This window comes from Orussus abietinus, unplaced genomic scaffold, assembly GCF_000612105.2.
Source record: "Orussus abietinus isolate OABI.00-Male unplaced genomic scaffold, Oabi_2.0 scaffold71, whole genome shotgun sequence".
Taxonomy (NCBI): domain Eukaryota; kingdom Metazoa; phylum Arthropoda; class Insecta; order Hymenoptera; family Orussidae; genus Orussus; species Orussus abietinus.
In genome coordinates, this window is record NW_019394238.1 from 96,555 (window position 1) to 108,291 (window position 11,737).

The following is an 11,737-nucleotide window of genomic DNA, read 5'->3' on the forward strand; positions in this document are numbered from 1 at the left end:
CTCGCGATCGTCCCTTGACAATTATTCAAACAACTCATCGTACGATCCGAGTACTTCCAACTCCGCGATCGCATGAGCCGCACAAAGGTACATCGCCTTAAGGTGATATGAAAGGGACATTCTATGTATATGTATATAAAGCGGCAAATATTTATTCAACTTTTCTCCAAACTGGGTACACCAAATTATCTGAAACTTTAACATGTGATTATGGAGGCCCTAAGAAAGAACGCGATGTTCGTGAAACTTTATTTGTCGAAAAAAAAAAAAAAAGACAAAAAAATTGTTTTTTTTTGCTTCTTGTCCGAGATAAATAAAGAATTTTATCGAAAAATGAAATTTCACGAGCATCGCGTTCTTCCTTAGGGCCTCCATAATCTCGTGATGAAGTTTCAAATGACTCGGTGTGCCCAATTTGGAGAAAAGTTTCATAAATATTTTGACTTTTTGGTATGTATTGTGACGTGGTGGATTTTGGGCCACCAGTCACATTAATTTCTGAGGGCCATTTAGCCCTTTTTCGGGATGTCGGGGCGCGTTCTGGTCCGTTCTTACCGAAATGACACATGGAACGCTTCAGTTCGTATAATTATCAACGTAGACTGTAAAAGACCAACATAAATATACACATCGGTAACGTGGCGCGTCAGCTTATATTCCCACTTGAATATTCAAAATGACGTTACCACCAAAAAGGGTATGGATGAATTTCATTTTATCGCGCGCCGATTAAATTTCTCAGCGCCTTTCATATCATCTTAACTATCCCCTTCTCATCTATCGCGTTTTTCCCTGCAACGGCGATTAAGTTATCCAGCGAAGCACCCGGGATCCAAGATCACCTAATTGACGAAGTGACCGAGCACCGGTAACCACTCTCAGGTGCGCACTTACGATGACAGGGCAAAAGTGCCCTTGCCTAGGAAAAAACCGCCAATGAGAACGTCTACTGTCCATGCGATTACCTCGAGAACGTACCGAGTGGTCGCAAACGCCTTATCGTCCGTGATGCAGCGATTGCACGCGATCCGAGACCCAAGGGGGATAATTAGCCTGGGTACCGGGGTCCAGGTCGGAGGTGGGCAATTCGTCCAATTAATTCGGCCGTTTCGCGCATCTCGGTGCATCGGCAGGTGGCGGCGCTTCGCAATTTCCCTCCTCCCCGTGGCTGCGTCTCCGCAAATAAATTTGGCTTCGAGTTTACGCCGCCGACAGTCGACGAAACTCGAGGGAGGCTCCGAGGTCGGCGGTTCTTGATTTGTCATCCCGAACTCGCGACAGCCCGAGAGGTTCCAGTCACGCGGAACTATTAAGGAGGCAGACGTTTATTTCCCGCGAACGCGCCTGTCTTGAGATCGTTTCGCACAAAGCCTTTGCGCGTCCAGGAATTTAGATTGACCCCGGCTTATGTCGGAATAAATGTGTTAAAAGAAGAGAAGGCCCTCTCTCCGGGGCCCGGAAGAGATCACTCGGTATGTGGGATCGGTCGTGGAATTCATCCTCGCGTTTGCATTGTTTGCTTTGAGTAGTTGCACCCGTGATATATGTTACGCGCATCCAGGAATACGCATCTTCAGACTCTGGGAACGATCAAAATTGAAATACGATCCGAAGGGAACTTCGGGATTGAGCTAATACCCGGAAACGTTCCAAATTTAATTCGAGTACTTCAACCCCTTGCCTTACTAATTAACTCGGGATAATCCGAGCCCAAGTGATCCGTGAAAATGTTCAAAGTCGGCCGAAATGGCGAGGAAAGATGCTCGCAGCACGGGAGAATTTTCTATTTATTCCGGAATTGAGATTATGAGTCTGACTCGTGATGGCCACGTTTGGCTTAAAATTCTTATCCCGAGTCGGACTCGTCAAAGTACGGCAAGGGATTAAATCTAACCATCGGTAATAATCAAAACGCGAGTTCACGTAATTCACGACAGATACCGTGCCGATTTTGCGTGGCTCACGCCCCGTTGCGTATTCTATGAACATCCAATGCCTGAAATTGGTGACGTGAGCAAACCTTCGGCTACTTCAGGGAAAACTACCGCAAAATGGTACCCAAATCAATCGACGTCAGATTACATCCCTAAATTTCGAGGGAACTTAACGATATACACCGTCAATTGCGAGACTACTCCCGCGAACCCAAGTATTAACTATTACCCTAATGCCCAAAATTTCTTGTATCCGTGCTTCCATCAAACACCCCTGTTTATAACGAGAATATATTTAAAAAAAAAAAAAAGAAAAACTACCGTACCATTCGGCCGCAATAATTGCAACGGTGTTTCGTTGTTCCGCGTAGAGGCGATCCAAATAATCGACAAAACCGCCACGCGGACGATCTTCGCCCTGGTATTTTTAGAGGGCGCATCGATTCTCTCCTTCGCGGCCTTGCTCGAACATCCGGTTTGAAGAAATATCGCGAGACTGTCAACGAACGACCGGGGGACGCATAACGACGTGCAGGCCGCCCGGCCGGGTAATAACGTCCGCCAGGGAATTATATTAGCGCCGTTCGGTGTATCTCCTCCACCCGGAGCTCGTCGTCGTAGCGCTGACACCGCATCGAATGAAAACGTCAGTGGGACCGCGAATGGTAGCCCGGTCTACCAGGGGGTGATATCCCTCGACAGGATGGAGAACGACTATTCACAGCGACGGTATGTCGCGAGCCTGTGGCCAACCTACGCATCGTCGGGGCATTACTATCCCGAATGGGACCCAAGCGGCGAAATTTCACGAATAGGACGTCGAAAGGACCCTGAAATCGGCGATCGTTTAGTCCGGCGTCGGCGCGCGATGACGGTCAGGGGAGTCGGAGATGTTGGCCCGACGTATTTATATATATCATTATGGCGTATCGTGTATCGTCGGTGTAAACACGTTTTTTTAATTACCTTGTTAAGTTAACCGTTGCGAGAGGAATTTCCGCAGAGATGTGGCTACGACCGATAGTCAGTCGGCGATGACGGCGCGATGGGGACAGAATTTCTATGATAGGGGACGACAATAAAGTTATAACAGAGTTACGTTAGGGTTTAATCCCCGTTAATTTGAATTACCTTCGGCTCCGATGGAATCGACGCGACAGTTTATCTTTTCACTTTTGTCGCGCCGTTTGATGATGTCGTCTTATCGTGACAAATCAGTCGGCAATGAAATAGGAAAGCTGGGTGGAAGACGCGCGTACGAAAATGTGCCCTCCAATTGAAGAAAAGTATCCAAATTATGGAACAAAGAATTTCTTACGTTTCAGGACTCGGCTCGTTATATGCGCGTCAGTTTCATTAACTGGAGAATTGCGTTAAGTTTGCGACATATGTATTGAGCCATTTTCTACATTTTGGGGAATCAACTTTCTAGTCAACCATAAATAACGTAAACAGTTTTTTCCTCTACGCACTAATATATGGATGTGCGTACTGATATATGGATTTGCCCCAACTTGCCGACGGGAAAACGAAATTCTACTACGGGTTGCATCACCGACCCGCGTACATTCTCTTCGATATCTAAACCACGTTGCAGACGTGTTTTAGCATTACGGGTGTTAATAAATATCGTTTGCTCCTCGTAATTCGAATTCTCCTAATTTGCGTTTCCGCTGGTCATTCGTGATTTCATCGAGTCATTTTGTACTTTCGAAGTCTTTCCACCGATTCACTGTCAATTTTTCGATTACTTCATAATTGTTCTTTTGATACACAGCGCGTCAATTGACAAAGTTCAAAACGAAATTCGTCCTTTCGAAATCTCCCCACCATTTCGCGGTCAATTTTTGAATTACTTTATCATTGTTCTTTCTCTACAAAACTCGTTGATCTACATTATCAAAACGAAATCGATCCCCAATCTCGTCGGACGATCTGTTTCTTCATTTAACGTCCTTTTCCCAATTTAAAACTACCTCTAGTTCTACGTTCGTGATTTCCTTCTATCTCTATTTATCACACCGTTCTTCTCTGCAGGATATATTGTCCGTTTATGTATATCGAAAAAACATGTTGTTCTTGTCTCCGTGCCCCCTTTCCATCCATCGTGAGAAATGGAATCAATTCGCCGTCTTTCCCGATTTGCGCTAGAAATTTCCTCGTTCCCATAGCCGTATACTTTTTATGCACTTTCGCCGTTACACTCCTCGCCAGGAAGCACGTCCATTCGTTTCCGAAAGACGTGAAAGGCAACAACTGGAAGGCATTTTCGCGATAGTTGTGTAGGTATACGAGACGCTTTGACGCGGTTCCATGCCACGGTGGAAGGTTTGCACCCATTAAATGATCCACGTTCACTTTTGTCACGAAATAACCGTTCTCCCCTTTCTCGTTCTTTTCTCAGAGACGGTCGTAAGATCCAACGCATCGGCCTGGCATGCAATCGTCACCCCGCGAGTACACGCTTCCATCGTATCTCTAAAAAGAAGTCCTTAACAATATCGCTCCGTATGTTCATCACGGGCACATTTCCCTGTCAACAAAGCTGTTTGAATTTTAAATGATCCTCCCTGCCTCAACACTAATCAACAGTTAACACGTTCTCTTCCGTTTCACGCGCATGTGCTTCATGGTCCATAAAGTGAGTTATAAAAAAAAAAAAACTGATACAGAGGACGTGTTAAGCGCGAGTGTTGCTCGCAATCAATAAGTGACTGCGGGTATTTTCGTGCAAACGTGGACAGGAATTTAAACGAATATCTCGACGAAGAAAAAAAAAATAAAAACAAAAATATTGTCATCACCCTTTTCACGATAATAAATGGGAGAAGAAGAACCCATTTGAAATCGACGACGCATCATGAGCGACATAGACCGGATATGTACAGAAGAATAGTTGCGGTTTCGAGTGGGTTAATATTGTGCAAACTATTCTACTATGTGAATCTGTTTCGCTTAGGTTATAGTTTACACTAACTCCATATTTGGATAAAATAATGCGTCGCACCGGCAAAGCTAATCTACTCAAACTATTTCCAGGTAGTATATCCAAGGTCGGGCCCATTTTATTATATAACTATTAACATTTCTGCAATCGGTCACGAAGTCGGTGCCTACATTGTTGCGGGCCGATCCTCCAAACGGGGGCAAAAACCACAATTTTCAGTTACATATATACCGTAAAGCCTATTAATGAAAGGAAATTGATCGTCACTGCTTGGTTAAAGGCTGCCATGGCACAAAATATCATAGTAAAAATAATAAAAATGACGCAAACATCCCATTCAAAGGTATCGGATTAAGTGATACCTTATTTATAAACAATAAACTTTCCCTCTTTGGGCAATGCGAAGCTTCGAAGTGAATTTCCAAATATATCGAGATTTAGGTATACGTGGAATAGCATTTGGAAGTGAGATTCAACAGTTACTGGATAAAATAATTTTCCATATAAATCTCGGGCCATCTTCCCATTCCGAACTCGAGTGGAAATGCTAAAGGTAAAGTTATTCGAAATGTAGCTTATTTTTAAGTATCTCCTCGATTTAATGAGTCGCCCTTGTGGATAACGTTATCTCCATCAAAATAATTAATATTTGAATTTCCCTCCTTTTTGGTCCACGACTCGGGCCTGCACCGCGGTTCACGTAGGTCTCGCTGTCAATGCGTGTTAAAATACGAGCGGCAGCAGTCCATACCTATATAGTCAAAGGGATCGTACTTGTTCCGCGGCTAACGCCTACTCCTCCTTTCCGCTACCCTTAGGGTGTGTTTCTCCCTTACCGACCGCGTCGGCATACCGACAGGGAATCGAGCGCTATCTCCCCCGAGATCGGAGACCCACCGGTGGGCTGTTTACAAAACATTACAATTTACAGGGAGACCTACACGAAAAGCTACCATTAATTCGTTGGGACGGTCTCCCTCTATCTTCGGGTGTGCGGGACCATCGGCAGCCCCTCCCTCTTCCTTCCTGCCTTTTCCCCGTCCATCTCACTCTTTCTCTCTCTCTCTCTTCCTCCCAGTCGACTCTCTCTCGCTCTTTCCCCCTGTCTCGCTTAACTAAGTCATTGGCTATTTATTATCCGGCCAGGCGACACGTTAATGAAACCCAACGCTACTTTTTATTCGACCGTTCATGCCCGGCTACCATTTCGCCCGACTCGGATCACCGTCGAGACTGCCACCGTAGGCTAAACCGACTAATTCTGCCGTGGCGTCTAATCGGTAACGAGCTTTTTTTTTTTTATCAGAGGCCCGCGCACCCCCGATTAAGCTTTCCTTAGGAGCCCCTGAACGCGTTTCGTTTCCTCCGGATTTATGGCCCTTGGAATCGCCCTGCGGACGGTGCAAAAAAATGATCGCGCATAGCATTTATAGTAGACCCAGGAGCTGTTCAGGAAGCGCGATTTACAAGTCCATATGATAATTTCGAAATATACCGAAAAAAAAAAATGGTATTAAGCGTTACCACACAAACCGTGAAACATGCACCAGTCCCTAAAACGGCGGATATGATGTACAGTTGTCGTTTGTAAGGTTAAGATTTTGTATAATTATATTTCCTTCTGCATTTGCATGTTATATCGCTTTTAGAGACTGACGCTTATTTCTCGGTACTTCTTCTCAGGGTAAAATAAAAAGGTGGTTAGAAGAGATAACATAAAAGTAGTCGTTTCATGAGATGAGACTTTACTTAATTTTCGGACTAATCGAGGAATCGAGTGAAATGTTGAGTTTATTACATATGAACAAAATATTCTTACGAAAACACGTAACGTGATTGAGTGGGGATTAATTTGACTATTTTTACGTTGATTACTAATTAATAATGTATTTATCGGTTTTAGACATCTCAAGATGCGAGTAAATTAATCGTAACACCTCGTCGTTCGGTCTATCCAAAATAACCAAACAAATTGCCAGACCACCCGAGATTAATCTTTCAAGAAACGTCCACCGTGCCAGTAAATTCAATTATTCGTCCCTCTCGACAATTCCATTTGGCTCGAGATCGCGAAGCGACGTCTTCTTTACGATATATCTATTATTATTGTTTTCTCGCTGTCCACTATCTCTATTCCTAATTTTACTGTACCAATAGGGCATACCTATATGCTCACCTTGTGCTGTTCCTAATGCTCTATAAACACCAAATTATATCGGTTACTAAATTAATAAGTCGTCAAGAATAAACCGTGTTTAACGGGATCAAACAAGCTTTCGTAATATTAATTTTTTTTTTTTAATATCTTTACTACGAATCCTCGAAAACCAATCACCTCCTCATTATACCCGAAATGTTCATCATCTATAATTACGTCTTGCAACTACCTACTTTTATTTACTACGAGAGTATTTTAGTTTAACAATCGCGGCCAACCTGATTCCAAGATTAACCTAGACAAAATGTCTAGAAATTACGAAAAATATTTTTAATATAAAAAAAAACACGATAATCACCGGTAAATTAGCCGAAGCGGTTTGCCAATCTTATACGAGTAGAACTACTTTGGAAAACGAGGTTAAATGAAAATGTCCGACGTATTTGAGGCGCATCCGCCGTCCTCTAAATTATCTTTAAACTACAATTTTCTGATGATTTTACGTGTTTAGTTCAAACAGAGGTGCTGAAGAGTAGATACGCCATCATAAACTTTATAGTGTATTTCGTACTCACTTGCGACTTTGTCGTTGCGTGACTGATAGCATTTAACACTTGATACATGAAGTTTCAAATTTATAGTTGCCCTATATTACAGTCCAAATTTGAGGCAAAGTATTCTCATCACTCTTCCGTTGATGTATCATAATAATGGGAAGGGTTTCCTAGTTTTAAGTGAGAAAGAACTATCTACTAATCCGTGAATTACTACTTCATTTGTTCACTTCGCTCATTTTAGACTGAAAAGTCCCAAAATTCCTCGATCGAATGTATCCATCCATTCTATTCATTACTTACACATCTTCTTGTTATTTTTGTTTACCGAAAATCATTAAGTTTCGTAGCAACAAGCAAAACCATAACACAAACTTGCCTTAATTTTCACGTTTTGTTCTTCATTTTATATGCACTACATATATTATATCGTAAACATCTCTTTATCATAGACCTAATTATTTGAAAGAATATAAAAAAAAGAGAAATAAACTTTTTTTTTTAATAAATACTATGACGTGTAATCGACAGCAAAAACGTAGTTTCGTAAACACTAAATATAAGGCTCTAACTGTTCATGGTTGCACTATAACATTCTTTTAACCCCAACACCGAAAATCCATTTCTTAAACTTTCAGTCTACCCAATGAAAGCGGTCATCAATCCAATAAAAATAACCCACAATTATAAACCTAATGACACATCCCTTTTTTTTTTTTTTTTCATGAATCTCTTCAAGAAACATGACAATTGGGGTCATTTCGCCGTCGCATTCGCATCGCTTTCATTAATCCGGTTAAAAACGTCCTGCACTTTCGTTATTTTATACTAAGGATCACTTTCTTGTCACTGGTCAAGTCAAAATCAAAATTGACGTAATTATGAATAAATTATTTCGCTTAAATAAATGTCACTGATAGCAACGTCATGAGAGATTTGATTCGCGTTACCTAAAATCAAGTCCTATGTATATCAAAGTGAAGGTAATTTTAATGATCTCTATTAGGTGAGTTTCATTACTTATCCGGAATGATTAACTGAGTTTGTATCAGCAAGTACGATAGTTCCACATCGTAGGTTTTTAGATCGCCGATAATGCAGCAAGATGACAGCTGACATCCATTAAGGCTCATTTTTCTCTATGCCTGTAACTGGATTGTCCGACTGATCGAATTCGAAAAATGTTTACCATTAATGCCCTTTCGTCAAACAAATGATAACGCAGCCGTCGCACCGCGACTTACCGGCGAAAACGAGACCGTATCAAATTATTTTCTTATTTTAACGTTTGCCAATACATTCATTTACGTGAAACAATTGAAATTGAGGCGATCATTAGAAAAACACGTTCCGAATTGCGTATGACAATGAAAAATTTAAAAGCGCTCTCTATCATGATAAATCTACAACGAAAAGTCATTTTCTGCATTTCACGTTTAATTGAATGGAGAAGTGGAAATAGCAGTTTCCTCCTATGCCTTAAAAAAAGAGACCAACTATAAGTAATATTGACAATATCGAAAAAGAAGTCGATTGACCAAAGAAATAATCAGGCTTCGACGCGACATAAAACGACTTTTTTTCCGGATTACATTCTGCACTTACTGTTCTACAGAATAAACTAGTTCGCATTTGGATGTTTGATTTTTCAACTGTTTGGCATAAAAAGAGTGCCTTACAAAACGTATCATATCATGCAAGAGAATTAAGATCGCGATATGAACATTGTCTTTTATTGGACTGAATAAAATTTGGACTCGAAAATACGACTCGACGTCACGATGTAGATTGCGATAAATACGATTTACTTTAATTCACGTATCACAATTATCAGATTTTTATTTACAAGTAATACGTAAGTATTTATCACGACGTTAAATACGGTCAAATAAAATCCAGTCACGATAACCGTTAATTCTCTTCTCAATACTCGAATGTTTTACGGGAATATATTTGACTTAGGTATCATTTTCAACACAATTATTCAAATTATCTCTCGCCGTTTCTTTCTTCTTAAACGAAGAGCAGGACATAATCGACATCGCGATTCACTTCCACGCATGTTTACTAAAGCTCTAACTGGTCAAACAAAGTTCGAGTTAACTTTAGACACATAAACAAGCCCAAGCCATAAATTCGGAAGTACCGACAAGTCCCATACACCAAGCAGGCGATTTACTAACAATCTCCATATAAATTGTCTAGCGGGGCAACAGACGAGGAGCTGAGATCATCATACTTCTTCCCAGGAATCGAATGCCACGAAGAAAGAAATACCACCCACGAGCCACACTACACGGTTAATTTCATTCTATGTTTCAGGTACTCGCATCGTTCGCGTTACACCATAATTCGTCGAAAACGCATTTAACGACGGCAAAAACGGAACCCTGGCATCGCCCAACGGGAGCGACTCGGAAAATCGATCAAAGATTCAATCGGTACGCGCTTCGTCGGCCCTCGAAGCCTATCGGTCCGAGGGATTTATATAATAATAAGAATGGAATTTAAAGCTGCGGCAAGAGGACAGGGGGATCGGTACCCACACGAGGCTCGACGAAACGAAAGACGGAGAAAAAACAAGGGAAGCGGCCGACCCGGAGATCTCGCTCGGCGTCGGCGGGAAGGTGGAGGATTCAAAATGGCGGCGGCCAGAAGTGAACTCACCATGGTGGCGCCGCTTGACGCCGGCGGCGGCCTGTTGCTGGGAGTGCCGGTGGGGATGGTGATGCAGGAGCTGCTGCTGCTGTTGCTGCTGTTGCTGCTGCTGTCGAGAGTCGCGGGCCATGATGGCGGCGATGCTGAAGTCGGTGGCGCACTGCCTGGTGCAATTGTTATTGTTGAGGTTGGGCGAGGGGCTGGAGCTCTCCTCGCGGTCGTCCCTGGGGGCGCATCGCGGCGCGTCGGGACTGTCGGCCTCGGGCTGCATCTTGCCGAGGACGGTCCTCGCGTCCTCCTCGTCGTCCTCGCTGCCGGGAGCCGCCGCGGCGGCGGCGGCGACGACCCCGAGGGCGAATCCGGGGGCGCCGCCGCCCGCGGCACCCCCGGCCCCGAAGCTGCTCACCGTCAGTCCGTTTCTCTTGCGTGCGACGAGACCGCGCGCCTCCAGCAACATCACCTTCGGGCGCGCGTCGCGGCGCTCCTCGGGGCCGGCGTCAGCGTTCAGGCGCGTCCGTCGGACGGCGGGGGCGGAACCACCGGGTCGGAGGGCCGCGACATGCCGGGCTCTGAGCGCTCTCTCTCTCGCGCGGGCTACGACTCGCGCTAGGCGACGCGCGCGTTCGCGTCGCTGGACGGCGGACACATGACTGCACCACCTGCGCGATAACGACGCGCTCTCGAGCGCCGCGCCGGGGCCGGGGGGCGCGCGCCGGACCGACAAAGAACGGCCGGGGGAGGGGGATCGGCTGAAAAATCTCCCGGGCGCTCTCCGTGGGACGCGCGAACGTGCGGACAGGACCGAGTAACGGACCGGTCGCCTGACGGACTGACCTCCGCGGCTGCTGGATGGCTCCGGCTCGCCCCCCCCACGCGCCCTCGAGCCGCGGGGAGGCGGCCCTCCGGCCGCGGCCACGCCTACCGGCAGCGTGGTAGCCGGCGCGGCCGCCGCGCGGCGCTGCCGCGGAGAGCCGAGGGTGGGGGCTCCCGAGAGAGACGCCCGCCGGGGATGGAGAACCAGGGGGACGCCCGGAAGGGGAGGTACGTATTATGGTCTCGTCCGCGCCATCCAGCCACGGCAGCTGCCATTTTTTCCTGCGGAAGGGGGCAATTGCTGACAGGGACCGCTTTCCCTCTGGCGCGACCGGCTCCGCCGGGTGAGTAGCAATTTATTGTTTTACCGTCGGACTTTAAACGCGACCGAGGGGCGGACGCTCCGACGGGTGGGTGGGCGGGTGCGGAGGATCGCGAAAGGGTTCTCGCGAGAGGAGAGGGCCGGCGCTTCTTTGCCCGATTACCTTCTCGTTACCGGCCGCGGCCGAGCTTCTCTCGTCCTTTCGGAGCTTCACCGAAACTCCGGCAGCCCCTCGCCGCGACGGCGCGCCGGCGCTCGATCCTCGGGGACTTTCCCGACGAGAGAGCGTCGCCGACGCTCGGGCAAAATGGCGAATGCGCGTTCGCGCACCTATTCTAACGAATCAATTTC

The 11,737-nt window shown here is 45.6% G+C and overlaps 1 protein-coding gene across 1 annotated transcript in view; it reads right to left on the reverse strand.

Annotated features, from left to right (window-relative positions):
* The window catches only part of LOC105699014 (T-box transcription factor TBX20), a 59,508-nt gene extending 48,800 nt beyond the window's left edge, over window positions 1-10,708 (reverse strand). Inside the window, exon 1 of the mRNA XM_012423715.1 lies at window positions 10,261-10,708. Coding sequence (XP_012279138.1) covers window positions 10,261-10,708 — 448 coding nt within the window. The remainder of the gene's footprint in view (window positions 1-10,260) is intronic.
* Between the last annotated feature and the right edge of the window lie 1,029 nt (window positions 10,709-11,737).